Here is a 23,738-nt window from a genome sequence, read left to right on the forward strand (position 1 = left end):
TTCCATACGCTGGGGACGTCAGGAGGTCACGCGGCATGAAGTCACTCTGAGACCTCCTGCCGCCAAGCGAGGATGGAACCGCTACGTGGCAGGAGGTCACTGCCGCCAAGTCAGGACCACAAACGCGGCATTAAATCACTTTCTGACCTCCTGCCGCCAAGCAAGGAACCTCTACACGGCAGGAGATCACTGAAACACGCCGAGCTACTGGAAAACACCCGGCGAGCTACCCGTCGCTCGCGAGCGATGGGTTGGCGAACCCTGGGCTAGACGGTGTATCCAGACCAACCTTAATGTCCCCTCTCCTCGGCTGTTGACAAAATGACCAGTGATTTTGGTTTTCAGAGTAGATAGTCCGAGAGAGAGTCACACAACGGGCCAGATGTATCAAGCTTCAAAAGTGATGGTACTTGTTTCCTAGCACGGCCACCACGATTTCTATCGTGGTGGTCGTGTCAGAAAAAATCGCGTCGGTCGCATACCAAAACGCACACGACGCGACCGATGCGATGTTCCCGATTTCTCCATAGGCTTTAATGTTAAAATAATTTAACATTGAAGCCTATGGAGAAATCGGGTCCATCGCGTCTCCATAGGCTTCAATGTTAAATTATTTTAACGCTTCGTGTTCGCGTCAATCGTGGGGGTGGCGGTCACAATGGGGGGCCATTATTTTTTACACACATATGCCGGGGCCATACCCAATGAGAAATGGCCCATATTGGGCCAATTCCCATTTTTACCTATGTTAAATGCACTCATTTTCAATGTTAAAATATTTTAACATTGAAGCCTATGGACAAATCGGGTCCATCGCATAGGCTTCAATGTTAAAATATTTTAACATTGAAGCCTATGGAGAAATCGGGGGCATCGCGTCGGACGCGCATAGGCTTCAATGTTAAAATATTTTAACATTGAAGCCTATGGGGAAATCGCGGGCATCGTGTGCCTTAAAGTTAAGGCACACGATGCCCGCGATTGCGGCCGTGCTAGGAAACAAGTACCAAAGTGATAAAATGGAGCGTGATAAACAGCCAGCCAATCAGCTCCTGTCTGACATCAAACCCAGCCTGTAACATAATAATGGCTGGCTGTTTATCACTCTCCATTTTATCACTTTTGAAGCTCACCAGATATAGCAGTGCAGCATCACCCGCTTCTTTTTGCGTATCCATTATCCCCACCCTGGGGGGAGCAGTGCAGTAACTTGTTGTACATATAATACAGACCAGCCTTATTTAGCATACTATGAACTGTCGGCACTACTGTGTGGCACAATATGGCCATATAGGTAAGTGAGGTGAGGTGAGGTAGGTGGTGGATTGATGAAGATATGATGATCTGGGAGATTGGTCGGACATGATGATGAGAGGGGGATTGGGGACAACAGCATCATGCAAGACCCAGCCCTCCGTGTTACATAAGCCTCTTTGGGTGCACACCCTAAGGAAATGTGCTCCTCACACCCATGTGTTGTACCACCTATTTTATAGCAATATTCTCCCCCTTGTCTTATGCATTTTGCTAACTATCCCAATAACTAAGCGCCTTCTTCTATTATTTCAATACAGGAATCAGATGCAGCTGTTAACCTGGAACAAAATGCCAATGCTTCCAAACGCAGGCGCCTGCTCTCACTGGATACATTCCGGGGGTAAGGTGTACAATTGGTCATTCATCCTAATGTCTTCATGTAGGCCTAATTTTGGGTCACTAAACATAAAAATCTTGCCTTTATCCCCTCATTGGGGTGTATTCAATGCTTTCTGCGAGCTGTGACAGCAAGCAGTGCTGCCTGCTCACTGTCACAGCTCGCAGGGTGAGTATTTAACTGACCCCCCTGCAACCGCCGTTTCCACCTCGCTAGGTTTTTGGAGCAAGAAGAAAATGGCGCATGCCGCCGCTAAAACAGTGAGGCTCGCGGCTAAATGCATCGGGCTCCCTGCATTAGCCGTGAGCCTCGCTGCTTGGGGGAATCCTCACCATCCTGCGACAGCTAGGATTCCCCAGAATGTAGAATAGGGTGAGCGGCCGGTGTGGGGGTTAAATGGCCAGGATCGCTTGTCTTTGGCGATCCCCGCTGTTTAACCCCCCTAGCCGGCCGCATTGAATACACCCCAATAAATAAGGGCATTTGTTATGCTGCTGTACAAAAGCTGTTTTAAGATGAATAAGGGCCTTATGGGTACGTTTGGGAGGTGTCCACCTGTGTCTCCTAACTTGCCAGGTCCATACAGTTAGTTTCACATGGCTGTTGGCACATGTGCATATGTGGAACCCTGGTACTGTCTGACTGGCATTCAGTCCTGTGTCTGATCAGGGAAAGTTTATTATTATTACTATCAAATGCAAACGTGTGAATATCAGATCAACCTGTCAATTATTTGCTGTCATTGTTTAAATTCCGACCCACCAATATAAGCTGGTGGCAAAAAAGACAAAAAAAAGTTACCTTTTATGAATATGCATGTTCTCCAGTGATTTTATGTTTAGACAGTCATATATTCAGCAATGTGAACAGTAGAGGTGAACGAGATACAATCATGTGTTTTGCATCTTAGGGTTTTCTGCAGAGCACATTTATCTAGATGATGCTGAGACAAGTAGATGCTTTTTTTTTTATAGTTTGCTGCAGAGATTTTCTGTCCAGTCATGGCACGGAGTCTGCCAGTCAAGCTACAAGAACTGCAGAGGATGGGGTGGATGTGGGACAGTTCCCTGTGCCAGCCTGGATGCAGAGCTCCCTGCCTTAATCCTAATAATAATTTCTGTACCCCACTCCCCTTTAAAGTTTTTAAAAATATTTTCAATAAAAATCATTGATGTTTTAAAAAAACATGCATTTAGAGTAGAGATGTGCGGTGCTCGGATTTCCCAGAACCGAGCCCGCACAAACGTCCTCAATCCGAGGAGTTTCACGCCTGACTCGGATCCAGGTGCGCGGGCAAAATGTCATTGCCTGGTGCCAGATTCTCGCAAGATCCAGACCGCTATATAATTAGCAAGCATCCGGCGCCATTTGTCACTTATTAGAGTAGGGATCGTCTGTGTGGGGAACATTGTTAGGCTAGCGAGCTGTGTTTTTTTTTTTTTTTTTTTGCTGCTGGGGCGACTGCCAGTGCTTACTAGTGCCACTGTCTGCTCTGCTCTCTGGTGGTGTGTGTGTGCTCTGCGCTGCCAGTGGCTGCCAGCCCAGCCAGTACCTGGCTACTTCAATCAGTAATAGTAGACATGAGTATATGACTCTGCAGTTGTAAAACTTATTAACCACTTGTATACCAGTCTGCTTGTGCATCTGCTGTATAATACCTCCCTGCTGGTGTATTTACAGCCTTTTATAACTAGTAAACATATTCTCTGCTGGTGCATCTACTGTACTGAGTCTGACCTATAAATAAATATTAATAACAGTGTACCGGTGCATCTACTGCCGTATAAATAAAATAATATCTCTCTGCTGGTGCATATTAATTATACTGCCGTATAAAAATAATAACTCTCTGCTGGTGCATAATTATTATATTGCCGTATAAAAATAATATTTCTTTACTGGTGCATAATTATACTGCCGTATACAAAATATCTCTCTGATGGTGCATAATTATACTGCCATATAAAAATATTATCTCTCTGCTGGTGCATATACTGCCGTATATATAATATCTCTCTGCTGGTGCATAATTATTATACTGCCGAATAAAAATAATATCTCTCTGCTGGTGCATAATTATTATACTGCCGTATAAAAATAATATCTCTCTGCTGATGCATAATTAATTATACTGCCGTATATATATAATATAGCTCTGCTTGTGCATAATTATACTGCCATATAAATATAATATCTCTCTGCTGGTGCATATACTGCCGTATATATAATACCTCTCTACTGGTTCATCTACTGCCGTATAAATAATACCTGTCTACTGGTGCATCTACTGCCGTATATACTTGCACTCCAGTGGTGCTGTCCTGTGGTGTAATATATTGCATAACACACAATAATGTGTAATCCAAAATATGGAGAATCAAATAGAGAAAGATGAAGGGCTGCTTCCTCTTACTTCTGAATCTGCAGCAAGTAGTAATGATGACATAGACGATGATATGCCATCAACGTCATCTGCCAAGGCCGATGTCCAGTGTCCAAGTACGGGGCATGCAAAATCCAAAAAGCCAAAGTTGAGTAAAAGGAGGACCAAAAAAATAAATTCAAATCATTGGAGGAGAAACATAAAATTGGCATTGTGCCATTTACGACACGGAGTGGCAATGAACGGTTAAGGCCCTGGCCTGTATTCAAGACTGGTGGTACACATGACCATGCAAGCCCTCCTACTTCCCCCTTTAGAAATTTGCAGAGATTTCAGCTGTCATCAAAAACACAGCAAACATCTCTGCCTACTAAAGAAGACATGTTACCACAAACCCCCAAGGAGAGTCCAAGGGTGTTGGTGGTTGTGATCCCTGACCTTCCCATCGCTGTACGGGAAGAGGTGGCTCCTTCTGTGAGAGGGGTGTTGGGGTGGTGCGTGCTGCCGTGCAGGTGTCTTCGGACCACTTACCTGGCGCCGCACTCTCTCTCCTTCAGATCGTGCCAAACCACGGTCCTGGAAAACTCCGGCACCCGGACACAATGGATTAGTCTCCTGGTATTCTTCGCCGTACCATCAGGAACAAAAAGGTGGGTTAGGTAGGCTCCACCGTTCAACTCACAGAGGGTTGAATGTAGAGGGGGTTATAGGTGGTCGTGACCTTCACCGGCTGGGTGAATGGTCATCGTCAGCCGAAGCCTCAGCCACCCAGCTTCACCTATTGGCACTCACATGCCTAAGTGTTTAGTTCAGGGGCTCACACGTCCGTGTGCAGTCGCCAAGCCGGTACTCAAGGGAAGGGAACACAGACAAACGTAGAGACTACTCACTCCAAGGCTCTTGTCACTTTGACAGGCGCTCCTCCCGCACCTGTAGAAAAAACACAACTTCCCTATCCTATGACTTTCCTAACACGAGACTAGCTAACCTATGCTTACTTAACAATGTTACATTATGCTTCTGGTAGCTAATTCCCCAAACAATTGACTAATATGCAAAACAGTAACATCAAAAACACACAAACAATCACACTAGGCAACAGAGAATACGCTCAGTGGGAGTTTACTTACCACCCTTCCCTTACGTGGAACCGGCCCTACTCACGAACAGCCGTTCGCGGTGAGGTGAGGGAACCCCCGTTCCCTTTTCCCAACTCAATCCTGGCCCTGGAAAGAGCTGCCGCAAAGCCTACTGTTCTCAGCGACAGGACCCTTCAGGGGAGTGAAGATCACCCCCAAACAACAAGGAGTCGTAGGCCTAAAACACTTGACAGGCCTTAAGAGGCCTAACATGGCTGACAGGCTAATCAAAAACACGGGCCTAACATCAAGATCACTTACATTCCTCTTATCTGCCCCCAGGCCTAACGCCTTTTCCTGCAGCCACAGGCCTATTGCAGTGGTTCCCAACCCTGGTCCTCAAGTACCCCCAACAGTGCACGTTTTCCAGGTCACCCAGCAAGTGCACTCATTATTCAGACACATTTTAAAAGATCCACAGGTGGAGCTAATTATGTCACTTGTGATTCTGTGTGGAGACCTGCAAAACATGCACTGTTGGGGGTACTTGAGGACCAGGGTTGGGAACCACTGGCCTAGTGCTTGAATCTATAGCCCCCCCGGGCTCAGGCCTAGCGCCCGGCTATATGTGCCAACGGGCCTAATGCCTGACCTATAATGGACCACAGGCCTTCTGCTTGATACAGGGCCTCAGGGGGAAGGGGCCATGGGCCCAGCTAAACACCACGGGCCAGGAGGGCCCGACAATCAAGTGGCCTCGGGCCGAGAGGGCCCGACTGAAATTCGCACAGGCCGAAAGGGCCTGACTGTGTCCAAGGGCCTAGTGCCCGATCACCCGGTGGTCTAGGGAGGCGGGTAGGTGGCCCTGGGGCCACCTAGCTGGCATTGAGAGAGGCCACGGGTGGGAGCTTCATCAGCTCTAGTACTTTCCACCCCTGCTGGCCTCTCCAGGACCGGCCAACATCTTCTTTCATTTGCCACTGACCCGTCCTGACCAGCGGCGGCGCCGCTTCTTTTCTTCTAGCAGGAGGCGCTGGAGATCTTCTGGCTTGATCCTGGCATCTTCTGGCCTCTTCTGCGGCTGCCGGAACTCTTCTCCCTCTCTGCTGATGGACCTTCTTCCACCTCTCCCCAGTGGTCTGACGTCAGACGCCGGAGGCGGGGCTGAGTACGGCACGACGAATGACGATTGGCTCGCTGCGGCTCTTTCCTATTGGTGCCGATGTAAGAGCCGTGATTGGCTCCCGAATGGCGCCATTGTTTGAACACAGCCAGCGGCATTTTCCATTGGCGTCCATAATGGCGCGAACTTCAAACAGCCGCCCCACCGATCCCCGCCGCCGCTTGTCCGCTACTGCCCACACTGTTGGCACAGGGATCAGGCAGCTAATCCCTGCGCCGGGGGAAGCTGTATCCCGTGGTGGACACAGCACTATCTCTCCCCATCCCTGCTGCTGCTGCTCCGGTGCTGGGAGCAGGGGAGCTGTCCCAGCACCAGGGCATATTATTACATTTCCACCATTTTCAGCACTCCCTCTGCATTTGCTGGAAGAATCACCCACAATGCAGTTCCTGATTTAGATAATGAAGGTGTCAATGTTGTAGTCCGAGAGGAGGATATTGATGTAGCTGGCGCTGAGGAGGAAGTATAGGTGGTTTGTTTAAATGAGGCACAAGGGGGGAAACAGTTGTTGTCCATGGGATGAAAAAGCCCATCGTCATGCCTGGGCGAGGAACAATAAATCCACCTCCACGGTCTGGATTTTTTTTTATCCGAATCCGGACAACAAATGTATTGCCATATGTAGCTTATGTAAAGCTCCAATAAGCAGGGGTAAGGATCTTGCCCACCTAGGGACATCCACCCTTATACGTCACCTGAAGACCCTTCATAAATCAGTGTTTAGTTCAGGAACTGTGGCTAGCAGTCCAGGGACACCTAAATCCCTTGGTCCTCCTGTTGGAGCCAAGCGCCTGAAAAGCACACCTCCAACTCCCTCCTCGTCAATTTCCTTCTCGATCTGGTTTGGGGGGGGGGGGTCGTCCTGCAGGCCATGTCACCAGCATGACTGACTCCTCTTCTATCTGGGATTCTTCTGGAGGATCCTGCAGCGATACGCCTCCTACTGCAGCCGCTGCTGTTGCTGCTGGGAGTCGGTCATCATCCCAGAGGGGAAGTCGTAAGACCGGTATGTCTTTCACTAAGCAATTCACTGTCCAACAGTCGTTTGCCATGAGGACGAAGTACAACAGCAGTCATCCTACGGCAAAGCGGATTACTGCGGCCTTGACAGCTCTATGTTGGTGTTAGACGTGCGTCCAGTGTTCTCCATCAGTGGAGTAGGATTTAGACGGTTGATGGAGGTATTGTGTCCCCAGTACCAAATCCAATCTAGATTCCACTTCACTAGGCAGGCGATACCGGGGATGTACAGGGACGTCAGAAAAAGTGTCCTCAGTGCCCTGAAAAATGCGGCTGTACCCACAGTCCACTTAACTACGGACATGTGGACAAGTGGATCAGGGCAAACTAAGGACTATATGACAGTGACAGCCCACTGGGTAGATGCACCGCAGCAGCAGCATCTCCTGCACGCCAGCTCCTTCCAAGGCAGGCTACGCTGTGTATTACCGGTTTCAGGAAGAGGCCCAATGCCGACAACCTCTTAGAGAAACTGAGGGAAATAATCTCCCAGTGGCTTTACCCCCCCTTAGACTCTCCTGGGGATTTGTGGTGTCAGACAGCGCCAGTAACATTGTGCGGGTATTACACATGGGCAATTTCCAGCACGTGCCGTGTTTTGCCCACACAATAAATTTGGTGGTACAGCATTTCATAAGAAGTGACAGGAGCGTGCAGGAGATGCTTGCGTTGGCCCACAAAATTTGCAGACACTTTCGGTATTCTGCCACTGCCTGCCGAAGGCTGTAGCAGCAGCAAAAACTCCTCAACCTGCCCTGCCATCAGTTTAAACAAGAGGTGGTGACGCGCTGGAACTCCACCCTCTATATGCTGCAGAGGAGGGAGGAGCAGCAAAAGGCCATTCAAGCCTACACAGCCACCTACAAAATAGGCAGAGGAGCGGGGCTGCACCTGACTCAAGCGCAGTGGATGCTGATTTCCATGTTAGTAAGTAAGTTAGTACATTTTATTTATATAGCGCACTTTCTGCAACAGGACTCAAGGCGCTTTACAGACATTAAAAATAATGCACATACTGTAATACAAAGGGTTATCAGAACCTGCAACAATGGCAGTACAGATATACATCACACATACAGATATGCGTGTCCACGACACCCCTGGAGGGAGAATAAATTAGTGTGCCGAGCGTAGCGAGGCACCGGGCCCGCTGCGTGGCAAGCGCAGCGAGCCCGCAAGGGGGGGGCGATCCACGTCCCCCCCACTTGTCGGGATTTTGGCTGTCGGGATTCCGGCGTCGGGATTCTGAACGCCGGGATCCCAACCGCCGGGATTCAGTACTGAATCCGGTGATTGCACCAGCCAGATCGGTAGACAAGTAAAACAGTACAGATATAGGACATGTACAGATATATACTAGATGTACTCTATTGAGCAACACGGACATGGGGAACATATATTTACTGAGCTGTACAGCACCCAGGCAGCCATTCAGCAGCGCCACTTGGTGATTGCACCAGCCAGATAGGTAGACAAGTAAAACAGTACAGATATAGGACATGTACAGATATATACTAGATGTACTCTATTGAGCAACACGGACATGGGGAACATATATTTACTGTGCTGTACAGCACCCAGGCAGCCATTCAGCAGCACCACTTGCTGATTGCACCAGCCAGATCCAGTAGCAAGTAAAAATGGTACAGATATAGGACACTACGTGGGTGACATAGGGTACATATTTGGCTAGCAGCACAGATCCTAGGCAGCCAGTAGAACAGTACAGGGTACACAGAACAAGACATAACAGCAACAGATGAACAAAAACACTGCACAATTAACAGTACAATTCTTAGTACACAATACAGCTGAGATATAGGGAGGTGAGTAAGAAGAGATGCAGGTATAGATGGTAGGTGAATAATAGAGCTGCAATTGAAATGCAAGAAGAGTGCTGTGAGAACAGGAGGGAAGAGGGCAAGGTTCTCCAGCCGTTTGAACTTGCCACACGTGAAGTCAGTTTTGACACTGCCAGCATTAGTCAGGTGATTCCCCTGATCAGGCTGTTGCAGAAGCAGCTGGAGAAAGGGAAGGAGGAGCTAAAGCATTGCAATTCTGCAAAGCATGTAGCTCTTCAGGATGAAGCCCTCCATACACTTTGCCAGGATACAAGGGTGGTCAGTCTGTTAAAGTCAGAGGAATACATTCTGGCCACCGTGCTTGACCCTCGGTTTAAAGTGTATGTTGTGTCTCTGTTTCCGGCAGACACAAGTCTACAAAGGTGCAAAGAGCTGCTGGTCAGGAGATTGTCATCTGAAGATGTGACACGGCCCCAGCTCCTCCTTCATTTTCTCCCACATCTGTGCCTGCGAGGAAACAGCTGCTATTTCCCACACAACTTGCTGGCGGGGATGCAGGGCAGGCAGGAGGGAGTTTGGACATCTGGTCCAGACTAAAGGACTTGCCAACGATTGCTGACATGTCTACTGTCACTGCATTGGATGCTGTCACCATTTGAAAAAAATGGTGGAGGATTACTTTGGTGACAGCATCCAAGTAGACATGTCAGTCAGTCCTTACCTGTACTGGCAGGAAAAAAAGACAGTTTGGAAGCCCCTGTTCAAACTGGCTCTATTTTACCTGAGCTGTCCCCCCTCCAGTGTGTAGTCCGGAAAGAGTTTTTAGTGCAACAGGGAATTTGGACAGTGAAGGATATTGCTTCTGCAAAATGTGGAGAAGATGATGTTTATAAAAATGAATTATCAGATATTCAATGAAGACCAGGAATTGCCTCCAGAGATTATGACGGGACATGTGATTGTGGAGTCCAGCGGGGACAAGTTGATATTGCTTTCAAGGGGAAAAGGGGAGAGTGGGATAAATCCGCACAGGCAGGTGCTATAGCACCTATTTGAGCCCCAACTGAGACAGTTCAAAAGTAACACTCAAAGGGGTGCAGCCAAAGACAGTATATGTTACAGCAAAGAAAAGGACAGGGAAGAAAGTCTTTTTTTTGGCGCACAGAGATAAATTAAGAAAGAAATATGTGTGTTTTAAAACTTCAATATTTTTAATAAGTATTATTTTAAACTGTCCAATAAGTGAAATATCTATGTTTATTTGAAATAAAGTTTTTAAGAAAAAATTATTTTAGCCATTCTACTGCCATACAATCAATCAGTGACTATCTTTTTGTAGAATGTACTTGATAAATGCTACCTTAAAGTGGATTGGTTGCTATGAGCAACTTCTCTACTCGTCCACTGCTCCTCTCTTCTCTTCTCACAAAATGTGTATGAAAACCCTCCTTGTGGAGAGAGGTCCTGTGGCAAGTCTTGTGGCAGAGGGAATCCTGACGCCCCCTGCCCCCAAAGGGCCTTTTGGCTCTGGGGGGGTCAGTGATTCAATGGTTTCTACTTCAGCAAAGGGGCACCCAAAGGTTCCCACTTACCCTCAGTGGGAATTTTGTCTCCTAGGGGTCAGGGATTCAAGGGGTCCCTACTATAACTAAGGGGAGCCTGAAGATTCCACAATGGGGTATTTTGACTCCAGTGGGGATGAGGAGAAATGGGGACTTTCTTTTGGTGTGGGTCGAAATTCCCAAGCCCCCAGCACAGTATTTGCACTGAAATGGGTGAGTTGGCATTAAAAAAAAAATGTAGTTAGGGGCAGTGCTCCCTGGTACACGGATGTGAGATAATGGATGGCAGAGTTGTTGTAATGCAGATAATTTAGAATGAATGGGGACAGGGAAGTAAGTGTAATACGCATTGGTAGTGTTGTCTGTTATATTAGCAGCAGGTCACAGAGGCACTGAGAGGGAGTCAGTACAGTACAGAGTATTACCACAGCTCTGGAGAACCCAGATGGCTTAGGAAACTGGTTAACCCCAGTTCACAATGTCCCCTTTCCCGACCCACCACCTGCTCATTGTGCACATTTAGCACTGGGTAATCACACTGCCGAGCATCTGATGTGTATACTGTACATGCATATACAATACTGTACATCTCAATATTAAACCCACTAACTCTGCTTTGAATTTATTGTGATAATCAAGGGCACAAATCGCCGTTTAAAGAAGAGGCAGAGAGGTCACAAATAGGTTACAGTCCAATTTATGCACATCCAGCAGGCTTCCTGAGACACAGCCATGCTAACACAATGAGCTTTTGATGCTATTGATTTAACTTTCTCTTAAATATAATTAAGCATGCTAGACCTTTAACTTTTTCAGTGCCTATGCCCTATTAATGTCCATACGGTTGAGCAGCTCCGTGCCAACAGAACAACCTGCATTCTCAATCTATGGGTGATTTAATAATATACTGTACACAGAGAAGATTTCTGTGTGTGTAGAAGTGATTGGAGGTTGCCCAATTCCTTCATTGGCTTTCGCCACAACCTTGACAGTTAACAGAATTTGCTGCGTAATGACAAAATTGCTGAAGAAAGGGAGGCCTTATAGAAGGCTTGCCTGTGACCTTCCTCTGCGCCCCAGGAAGTTATAACTGTCATTAGCCAATCTAGAACTTAAGTGGATTATTTGCTAAAAAATGCTTGTTAGCAGGGTCACGTATGATGACAGTGTGCCGTTTTTTTTTCTTTCTTTCTAAAACTACAGACAATAACATTTAATTAAAGCACAGAGCCTCATTGGAAAGATATAACTGTTGTGCAAAGAATTAGAGGGATTGGGAAATGTATGAAAAGTATATTTGTGGGGGTAAAATATCCTTATTTTAAGAACCATTGTAATACAGTGTTTGTCAAAATATATTTATTTTCTTGATTAGTAATAATTAATAATAATGATTTGCTTTGGCACATACAAAAGTACAACTCCATTGCTCTTACTGTTGTGCCCAAACATGGGCCCCTTACTAAAAAATAACATGGGTGTTGCTAAAGCATCATTTGTCATTTGGAGATCATTAATGATGCAGCAAAATGCATAGTTAATAGTTTTCAACCATAAATTTACAATCAGTCAATTGTAGTGACAAACTGATCAGTCAATTGCATTAAAGTCCCTTAAATAGGTTGCAAATTCGATATTTCAGGAAACAGGAAGCTTAAGGTCACATTTGCTGACCTGGGAAAAAAAATGGCCTAAATTTCTCCCCCTTTCGTAATCACCTTAAATTCAATTTGCCCTCACTTAATTATAAATCAGGAGTTTCCCTCTTTAGGAACCAACCCCCTATCCTTTCTTATTTAATGTCCCTTTATGGTTTGGTTTATAGATTGGATGTAAAATAAATTTTCTTCTTTAGCCCCATACACACTAGAGGATATTTTAAAATATATCACTTAGAAAGGGCCTTCTGACCGATATCTTTTAAAATATCGTCTAGTGTGTACACTCAATATTGTTAACCATACAAACTCCCATGTATCATTAATGCCCCCTGCCCCCTACTGAACTTGCGGGTTCATTTTGGCTATATAGCCAATGACCCCCATGTTCTGCAGCGGTGAAGTCAATCAACAATATCTTTCTGTGTGTACATTTAAGGTCCATACACACTGAGCGATTTTCCCTCTGGCCATTTTCACAGGCACTATGGAAAGCTGTTCAGTCTGCTGGTAAAACCAGAAGATGAACAGCAGCCGCTGGCAATGATGCAGCCCGGCAAAACCCACTGGGCGGCTTTGGAGCTGAAAGCAGCTCAAACAACAAAGCGGAGCTGCTTTCAGCTCAAAATCACCCAGTGTGTATGGGCCTTTTACTGATTTTGTAGCTGCTCCAACCAGTAGGGGGGGAGATTTTTGCTGAATCTAATGACATGCAACATGCTATATATTGCATTCCTACCTCATGGATTTAGTCTCACACCCATAGAGGTGTGCAGAAAAATGTGCAATGTTGTTACTGCCATAACTACAAAATATGTGCAATGCAGTGGCATACCTAGATATCTGTAGGCCCCATAGCAAAAGTTTGTAAGGGTCCCCTATTTAGCAACTGATGGTGATAAAACATACTACTTACACAGCAAAGATGGCCCCCCTTCAGCTCTGGGCCCCATGGCAGCTGCACCCCTTGCACCTATAGTAGTTACGCCCTTGGTGCAATGCACAGCTGCATATCAAGTCTAATTCTCTTTACTCCCTATAAATCTAGTCATTCTCTCTACTCTTTACTAGGGATGTGCACCGGCCACTTTTCGGGTTTTGGGTTCTGATTACCTTGAGGTTTTGGGTTCTAATGGGTTTTGGCAAAACACATCCTAAGTGTTTTGTGTTTGGATTTTTTGGGTTCTGATTTTTTTGTTTAAAAAGCATAAAAACTGCTAAAATTGCAGAATTTTGGTTTTTTTTTTGCTCCTACGCTATATTAACCTCACTAACATTAATTTCCACTCATTTCCAGTCTATTCTGAACACCTCACACCTCACAATATTGTTTTTAGGGCAAAAGGTTGCACCGAGGTAGCTGGATAACTATGCACAAGACAGGTAGATAAGGCAGTATTAGGCACCAGACAGGTAGATATGGCAGTACTAGGCACCAGACAGGTAGATACGGCAGTACTAAGCACCAGACAGGTAGATACGTCAGCAATACTAGTATATGTGCACCAGCAGAATTTATAATAATTAATTTTATTATTAGGTACTGCTTGGCAGTGGCACACGTCAGTGCACCAGCAACATGGAATTATTTTGGGAATTATTTTTTACAGTCCCACGCAGCACAGGTATTATTTTTTATTTAAATTATATATACTGTAGCAGCCTAGTATGTATTTGTACTACTAGGTAGGTACACTTAGGCAGTAACACTGCCAGTGGCAACAGTGGACTGAGTAAATAATACTGGCAACCTCTATTCACATTATTCAGTGCAGGCAGCACCAGTGGACTATATATAATTCAATTAATTAAGTATTAATAATATAGCAGCCTAGTAGGTAGAGAAAATAAACTACTAGGTAGGTAGGTAGGTAGGCAGGCAGTAGCACTGCCAGTGGTCACCACAAAAGGTAGTTATATTACACACCACCAGTAGCTTTATGCAGTGCACCAGCAGAATTTATAATAATTAATTGTATTATAGGTACTGCTTGGCAGTGGCACTCAGTGGCACATGTCAATGCACCAGCAGCATGGAATTATTTTTTACAGTCCCACACAGCACAAGTATTATTTTTTAATTAAATTAGATATAGCAGCCTAGTATGTACTAGGTAGGTACACTAGGTAGGCAGTAGCACTGCCAGTGGCTACAGTGGACTGAGTAACTAAATAATACTGGCAGATTCAGTGCAGGCAGCACCAGTGGACTATATATAATATAATTAATTATTCATATAATATATATTACAGCACAGCACCAGAGGTAGGCACCAGCACAGAGGAGACAGTAGTACTACAGGTACACAGTAAGACTGTCCTCCTTGCTAGGGAGAGCCCACCCTAAGCAGAGAGGAGAACAGAGTACACAGCAGCACTGAGGGAGACAGCCCCAGCGAATAAAATAATTACAGCACAGCACACCAGAGGTAGACCGCACAGAGGAGACAGTAGTACTACAAGTACACAGTTAGACTACACAGCAGCACTGAGAGACAGCCCCAGCGAATAAAAAATATCGCGTTCAAGGTCAAGCTCAAGCTCAAGTTTAAGCCCCAGCAGCAGCACCAACACACCCTCTCCCAACCCACTACTAGACTGGAGTGAAGATGGCGTGCGCAGCAGCCACTATTTAAAGCCTCGCGAAATCTGGCGCCGGGAGATGACATTCTGACCACGCGGACGGACCCGAGTCGGGCGGGAATCTCCAAGCGCTGCTCAGAATGATGACGTTCGTGGGAGCTCGGATCTCTGGAATCCGAGTCTGCACATCTCTACTCTTTACCTGTTAATGGTATAAGATGCAGTGGGCATTGTGCATACCTCCCAACTGTCCCAATTACAGTTTCCCATTGTCCCAGTTCCAGTATTTGGAGTCTTTCCTGCTGTTCCTCCCACAGGTGGCAATGCAGGAGTAGTTTGGGGGAGGGCGGAGATCACTGGTGCTCTACTCTGCAGAGCAGTGGTGATTGTTGAAGAGATGCAGTGCACCAGCGTATGGCATCTCTTCAGTGCAGGGTGGAGGGAGGAAGTGCAAGGAGGGGGCCAGGGGCTGCCCAGCTGCTATGGAAGCCCTGGGCACGCCCTGAAATCACAAAAACGGGGCTGTGGTGCTAGGCCTCACACCCCTACCCTAATGTTACGCCCACTGGTAGCTCCATCCCATTTTCGGGGGGGGGGGGGGGGGGGCGACTTCAGGCTTTCAAATTTTGTGAAGTATGTTCGTGTCTGGGTTATTACCTTTTCTATTGTTTAGCAGTCGACTTTAATGTTCTAAAAGAAAGACTGTAGAAGCCAGCTTGTCTGGCTGAAAACAGCATAAACTCACCTGGCTATTGGCAGGAATCCTTAGCTCACACACTTGATCTGGGCCCGGGGGTTCGGCTTGTCTTGATTGACGGGTTGGCTGATTTGAATGACGGTTCAGGATAGGCTGGTTGAGGTCAGAGGTGGAGATTGATGGGGTGATGTTCTTGCTTCCAGAAGATTCTGCCTCTTGCTTCAGGAAACGTTGGCTGTTGAGTACAGAACAATTATTATCCTGTGTTTGAGATCTAATATTTCTATATTCTCTCTACCCATCTCTTTTCTCTTTCACCCCAGTTATCTATACTATCACTGCTTAACTATATTCACCACTTTAAAATCCTCCCCTTTTTTCTATATCTAACCTAACATGTCACCTAGGCCTAAGCGCACTGCGGGGGCTCCCGCTAGATACGCTGCACTAGGTGAACCTGGGCAAGTGAGCAGGCCCAGAGCCAGGCCTCCCTCCAGAGGCGGTGAGAGGGGGCTATCCCCTTCTCCCAGACGGAGGGCTGCCGGAGCGCAGGCGGGACCGCCCGCTCCGGCAGTTAACAGCATTGTGCAGGGCAGGGCTGGGCGGCGTGGCGGTGCTGCCGGAGGCTCAGGAATCCCTCCGGCAACCCGCTCACGCCAGACACGCGCGGGGGGGCGGGCGGCTAGAAGTGATGTGCCAGCACCCGTCCCCGCCGTGTTAAACAGCGGCAAGCGGCGGAGCTCAGGCGCTAGGCCTGAGGCATCCGCCGCATCAGCTAAGATGGATGCGGGTGCCAGGAGTCAGTCCGGACCCGCATCCGCGCGTCAGGCAGGCAGGGTAGAACAGTCAAGGCGCGACGGTCGGGGGACCGGAGCGCTAAATAAAAACAAAAGGGGGGGTGCAGTGCCTATGAGCACTGGGCGTATAATGGCCGCCAGAGCTAGAACTAGCCGCAGGGGTGCAGCAGGAGATGCTGCAGAGGGTGTTGCAGGCACTTCTATGCCTGGAGCGCCCTCTGCTGGGGGAAGGTGTAATAGCAGGAGATCACATAAAAAAAGAAAGAATAGGAATGTGGCAACAGCGCCATCTGGTGGTAATAATTATGATGGCAACCCCAGGGGACAATTTATTGAGGACATGAGGCATAAATTAACTGATGCCGAATTTGCAGTGTTTAAGTCGGCAGTAGCTACGTGGCAGGATAATAGCGAGGATTCGGCTGAATCCGTATCCTCAAGCACTAACTTAGGTGAAGTGGATTCGCAAAGCAGCGAATCCGGGAACACAAGAGCAAGCTCCCTTTGCTGTTTTAAGCGGAGAAGGCGGGGGTAGTGACGGGGACCAACAAAGTGATTCTGAAATGAATCCTGTAGAGGGGGTTAGAAATCCTAACGCCAGATCTAGACGGGCAGCGAGGAGAAGGTTGGTCGCGGAGAAGGCGAAGGAGACCAATAGGGCGGCACAAGGGGCCAGGAGGCAACCGGGTCGCTCATATGCGGACGCGGTTGCTGGGAGGAGCACAGAGGGTAACACCGTGTCATTAGACACATCGGCGCTCACATCTATATGCGCAGCGGTGGTGTCGGCAGTGGCTCCTATGTTAACCACCGGGCCAGGTGGGCAAGGGTAAACTGACCCTTTGGCAACTTTGGAGTCAGTATCTGACCTCATAGCCAAAGCGATAGCTCCGACTATTACTGCGGCGCGAGGGGGAAAGGCCATTTCCCCTGCTGAAAGGGTATCGCCGAATGTCCCAACTGTGATGGGGGTTGTTAATGAACCTCTATTGACAGGTCAAGAGCCCGCGGAGCAAGCCATGGAAGGACCATCGTCGAGTCAAGGAAGGGGTGTGCGTGGAAGAAGGAGAGGAGCATCATCCGATACTGGTGAGTCCACAAATGATCCTGACTGGACAAATGACGATAATACCGGGGCTAGCAGTGGTGGGTCTGAGGATTCGTCCGTAAAAAAGACTTCAAGTGGAAAAGATCTGCAAAGTCTCGGAAGAGACGGCGCAGAAATGAAACCTCGGATTCCTCGTTAACATCGACGTCTTCCGAAGAAAAGTCATCTTCGGACGGCGTCACGAGAAGACGAAGGCGGAAGAGGCGTAGGGAATATAGGTCCCATAGCTCCGGATCCTCTAATGTGTCGGTCGAGTCCGATGCAGTACAGTGCGCGAACACAGCTGTTAAGCGGGGTTTGCGCCCTAGGGCTAGGGATAGGATTAGGAAAGGGCGCTATGTAGATATCTTTGCTTTAACAAGCAAAGATAGGCGGGCCCTCCTAACCGCAAGGAAGAAAGGACCCGCTAGCGAGGACGCCTTTCGAACTTATAATAACTGGGTTAGAGGCATACTTATTTTTGCGGCCTGTTATTTAGAGACACATCCAGATGAATACGTGAACCTGGTGAGATACCAGTTCCTTATTCATAAACTATACACATCTTACGTCGGACCCGGTTGGCGGGTCTATGACGAAGAGTTTAGGAGGAAGCAGCATGGCCGGGAGGTGTACGATTTTGGTAAAAAAGACGTAGAGTTATACGGCGAAGTTGCCGAATCAGCTACACCTATTAGGGCTCCTGAGAATAAGGGGTGGGTAAGACAGTATGGGAGTAGGCCTTACAATAATATTAATAAGGGAAGTAATACGAAGCATGGCCATGGTAGGTGCTACTCATTTAATAATGGGCAGTGTAGCCTGTCGTTTTCGGCACCTTTGTATCAGATGCGGAGGTCCACACGCAATCAAGGATTGCACAAAACCACCAACTGGTGGGGGAGGTGGGGCTCAGTCCACGACAAAACAAAGCCGCGGTCCAGCGACACCTGTCGTTGGATAGAGCCCCAACTCCAATAGTATTGGTCAGGATGTTACCATGGCTAGAATGGTATCCGGACAGAGATGGAGCAAGATTTTTGCAGTCCGGATTCTCAGAAGGTTTTCAATTACCTGTTTCCGCTCCAATTAGTACGGGAAGTAAGGGAAACTTACGCTCCGCCATGGAACATCCTGACATAATATCACAAAAAGTTGAAGCCGAGGTAAAACTAGGTCGCATGGCAGGCCCGTTTTCAACACCACCAGTTGAGGGACTAATTTTGTCCCCTATTGGGGTGGTTCCCAAAAAAGTTAAAGGGAAGTTCAGGCTGATTCAGCATCTTTCTTGTCCTAGAGGGTCGTCTGTCAATGACGCCATCAATGACGATTTGTGCACAGTTAATTATTGTTTATTTGAGGATGCTATAGACATCATTCGAAAGATTGGTCCTGGTGCCCTCATGTGCAAATTGGATGTTGAATCAGCTTTTAGACTATTACCTTTACATAAGAACGCATTTCAATACATGGGATTTAAATTGAATGGGGGTTTTTACATAGATAAATGTTTGCCCATGGGTTGCTCCATTTCATGTGCTTATTTTGAGCGCTTTAGCACATTTTTGCAGTGGTGCCTGCAGGAAGTGTCGGGAGCTGACAGCATTACTCATTATTTGGATGACTTTCTTTTAGTGGGTCCTCCAAGTTCTGACCGGTGCCTTAGGTTACTAGAAGCAGCGCTTGATTTATTTAGAGATTTCGGGGTTCCCGTGGCAGGGGAAAAAACCGAGGGACCTACTACTGATTTGGTGTACCTCGGAATTGAAATTGATTCCGAGCTAGGTCTGTGTAAGCTTCCTCTAGATAAAGTACGCAGGTTACATGACGAAATACGTTATGCCATCGCGGCTGCTAAGTTAACACTTAGACAGGCTCAATCTTTATTGGGCCTGTTTAATTTCGCATGTAGAGTTATACCCATGGGCAAAATATTTTGTAGAAAACTTCAGCGAGCGACCGTTGGGATTCGCAAACCCCACCATTTTCTACGTCTATCTTCAGAAATGAAGAGGGATCTGAAAGTGTGGGAAATGTTTCTGGATAATTTCAACGGCATATGCATATGGCAAGCTCCAGCCGTTGCAAATGCGGAGTTGGAATTATATACAGATGCTGCAGGATCTTCCGGATTCGGCGCATTTTACGCGGGACGTTGGTGCGCAGAGGCCTGGCCCGAATCTTGGGCACGAGACGGCATGACCAAGAATATGCTATTATTGGAAATATTTCCAATAATGGTCGCCTTAGAGCTCTGGGGCGCAGAATTGGGAAACAGGGAGGTTGTCTTTTGGTGTGATAACCTAGGGGTGGTCCAATCCATTACACAACTAAGGTCAACCTCTCTCCCAGTTTTGCGTATTTTGGCACGGATGGTGATGATGTGCTTGGCGAACAACATTACGTTGCGAGCCAAGCACGTCCCAGGCGTTCTTAATGAAGTAGCGGATGCATTGTCCCGTTTCGAATGGGTAAGATTCAGGCAACTTGTGCCTTTAGCCCAGAAGTATGGTGAACAATGTCCATCTTTTTTATGGCAGGTGCCTCTGGAGGGGGTAGAGGAGCTGGCCCTGCGGTCGCTAGCGCCAGCTACATTTAGAGCTTATCTGGCCTCATGGGAGCGCTGGAGCGAGTTCATGCTTGAACAGGGTGGCACAGGTAAGAGCTCTAAGCGTCTTATAAATGCCTATGTATGGAACCTGTACACGGAGGGTAAGTCCAGAAGTTTTGTTGGACGCTCTCTGGCAGGCATATCATTCTTTTTGCGTCTTGGTGGGAGGAGAGACATCACCAAGTCTTTCATGCTTTCCAGGATGCTAAAGGGATGGGCCAGAGCCAGGCCGGTTTTGCCCGACAGGCGACGGCCGATTGATGCCGGCCTGTTGCGTCGAATCTCGAGGTCCCTAAGAGTAATTTGCTCAAACGATTACGAGGTTCGACTTTTCAGGCTGGCTTTTGCCATGGCTTTCCATGGGGCGTTCAGAGTAGGCGAACTGGTGTCCGCAACCAGGGCATCTCCCTCGCCTATGTTGTTCGGCCATGTCGACGTGCACCACGACGGTTTATGGTGCAAGATACAGCGCTCAAAGACTGATGTAACGGGCAGGGGGCAGTGGGTCCATTTGGGTCGGAGTGGCGACCGCCGGATCTGTCCGGTGGCGGCGGCTCTGGCTTACGTGGAGTTGCGGCCCCAATTGCCCGGGGCCTGGTTGATGCACATCGACGGGTCCCCCCTTACTAACTTCCAGTTTAGGTCGGTTTTCAGGCGCTGTATATTGCATCAGGGTCTTTCTCCAGCCGACTTTGGGACACACTCTTTCCGTATCGGCGCCGCTTCGGCAGCCGCTGCGGCGGGTTGGTCTCAGGTCGACATACGAGCACTCGGAAGATGGCGGTCTGGTGCATTTAAGCGATACATCAGGCCGACATAGTCCAGTGAGCCCATTTGAGGAGTAGCCGCTCGCCCAAGCACGCTTTAGTGTTTGAGGGGCCTTGAGGAATTTTTTGTGTTATCACCAGTCTTAAATTAGGCTCTAGCCAACTGGTGGAAGATTTGTGTTATTTGCCTCAAGTCAAATCGGGTGACCCACCCCACCCCCTCCCCCACCATAGAATAAGAAACAACAGGTAGAGATTATACATAATTCAAGTGGGTCAAATAATTAATTAGTCTTAAATAGATCACCCAAATCACAGTCCTATTAGTTATAAACAATTTAATATAGAACTCCAAAATCACCTTTAAGGGAATCTCCCGGGCCACCCCCTTTTAAAAAATTTTGCCAGATGTTTGGATTTATTTCAAATTTTCTAACGGTATATATCATTTCAACTTACAGGTCAACGCTTGGACACCAATATAATTTGGATGGTGGGGCATTCATTTATTTATTGGTTGTCTTTGTCCCAGGTAACCACGGATACGGAACGTTTCCCTGAGACGCGATTTATCCGTTGGCTGGGGCGTAGAGGTATGAGGTGGTCCGCGTTGAGGGGTCTTTTGGATGAGTCAGTTAGGGCGTTTGGTTACCCACTTTTTGTCATCATCCACTTGGGGGGCAACGACCTCACGCATAATTCCGGTCTCAATATTCGATTTGAGATTAGGAATTTATTGCTGGACCTGATCAGAGAATGGAGATTTTGCCGTTTCTTCTGGTCAGAGATTATACCTAGGAGGGTTTGGAGAGATGCACTCAATCCGGGTGCCATTGATTTGGTACGTAGGTGGATCAATTCCGTAGTCGGCAGGGCTATAGTAACGGAGGGCGGAGTGGTCGTCAGGCACGAGGCCATATCCTTTAGAAACGAGACCCTGTACAGGCCGGATGGGGTGCATCTCTCTTTAGTCGGGATGGATTTGTTTTTCCAGAATTTAATAGACGCATTGAGAAGTTTAGAGGTTTAGCTGAGGGAGTATTTGGAATTAGGTTGGTGGCGGGTCAGTTCAAGTTGAACTGATATGGCGGAAAGAACGGTAGTTAAATTAGAGCTGTATTTACACTTAGCTGGTGGTTGATGTCGAGATGTGGGCATCACCGATCCAGGTGGGCCCACGTCTGGACCGTAACGATCATCTACTTCGGATAGCGTAAATTCTTGCGGACATTTGTAGTTTAGGGCAGGTGGTCCAATTTTTTGATGACTCGGGCAGAGTGGTGAGCTCTGCCTTAATGATATTTGCGAGGTCAGGGGCAGAAGCAGAAGGTCAACCCCCTGACCTTTAGGGCAATTGGCCCCTTTTGAAAAGTCCGCTTCGTAATTGAGCCGTTGTCTTGGACGCTGGCAGGTGGCCGGTCCTTGGCAATTAAGGGCAGGAGACCCTTAGATCCGGAGTTTGATATTTTTATTACTTTGTTATTTTCCAGCAATGTTATTTATTTTGCATGCCGTTCTTTGCCCGCCACCTTAGTTAGAGCAGGGACATAAATTTTAGTTAGATTCAAATAGGCCGCCCCTGCTCAAAATAAATAAGCCGTCCCCTTTAAGCCCATTCAGTTGTACGCGTCTTTATTTCTTAGATAAGTGGGGTGAGTGTGGATGAATGCCTATGTCTGTGTGGAGTTTAAGACTGTAGAAGCCAGCTTGTCTGGCTGAAAACAGCATAAACTCACCTGGCTATTGGCAGGAATCCTTAGCTCACACACTTGATCTGGGCCCGGGGGTTCGGCTTGTCTTGATTGACGGGTTGGCTGATTTGAATGACGGTTCAGGATAGGCTGGTTGAGGTCAGAGGTGGAGATTGATGGGGTGATGTTCTTGCTTCCAGAAGATTCTGCCTCTTGCTTCAGGAAACGTTGCCCTCCCGCCCGCCCCAATTATTAGTCAGAATTAGTTTTTGAGAAGTCGTTTGCATTTATTCGTTTAGTTGTTGTCGGCTTATTTTGTCTTGGCGGAAAGAACGGTAGTTAAATTAGAGCTGTATTTACACTAAGCTGGTGGTTGATGTCGAGATGTGGGCATCACCGATCCAGGTGGGCCCACGTCTGGACCTTAACGATCATCTACTTCGGATAGCGTAAATTCTTGCGGACATTTGTAGTTTAGGGCAGGTGGCCCAATTTTTTGATGACTCGGGCAGAGTGGTGAGCTCTGCCTTAATGATATTTGCGAGGTCAGGGGCAGAAGCAGAAGGTCAACCCCCTGACCTTTAGGGCAATTGGCCCCTTTTGAAAAGTCCGCTTCGTAATTGAGCCGTTGTCTTGGACGCTGGCAGGTGGCCGGTCCTTGGCAATTAAGGGCAGGAGACCCTTAGATCCGGAGTTTGTTATTTTTATTACTTTGTTATTTTCCAGCAATGTTATTTATTTTGCATGCCGTTCTTTGCCCGCCACCTTAGTTAGAGCAGGGACATAAATTTTAGTTAGATTCAAATAGGCCGCCCCTGCTCAAAATAAATAAGCCGTCCCCTTTAAGCCCATTCAGTTGTACGCGTCTTTATTTCTTAGATAAGTGGGGTGAGTGTGGATGAATGCCTATGTCTGTGTGGAGTTTATGAGCATTTATAGAAGCAAAGCATTTTGGGATATTTCTAGACAAAAGGGGCTTTAGAATCTGCTGTCATACTCATGGTCTCAGGCTTACTGAGTATTACTCTGTTGATTATATGATAGTAATGAGCATGGGGGAGATTCTCTAAACAAGAAATGCGGTAAAAACCCTGTTATCTGGGTTTTTACCGCATTTTGGGATGCTGTAAGCGTTAACCCGGCAGGGGGCATCGCCAGAAAAAT

The 23,738-nt window shown here is 47.3% G+C and overlaps 1 protein-coding gene across 3 annotated transcripts in view; it reads left to right on the forward strand.

Annotated features, from left to right (window-relative positions):
• Positions 1 to 23,738, forward strand: part of LOC146007712 (heparan-alpha-glucosaminide N-acetyltransferase-like) — a 394,310-nt gene that overhangs the window by 97,068 nt on the left and 273,504 nt on the right. For all 3 annotated transcript variants that reach the window (XR_014444391.1, XM_083146282.1, XM_083146283.1), the window contains exon 7: positions 1,575 to 1,657. Coding sequence is in view for 2 of the 3 variants with exons in the window: in XM_083146282.1 (XP_083002408.1) it covers positions 1,575 to 1,657 (83 nt within the window). In the remaining variant the exon portion in view is untranslated. The remainder of the gene's footprint in view (positions 1 to 1,574; positions 1,658 to 23,738) is intronic.

Source organism: Crinia signifera, chromosome 6, assembly GCF_055691185.1.
Source record: "Crinia signifera chromosome 6, ASM5569118v1, whole genome shotgun sequence".
NCBI lineage: Eukaryota > Metazoa > Chordata > Amphibia > Anura > Myobatrachidae > Crinia > Crinia signifera.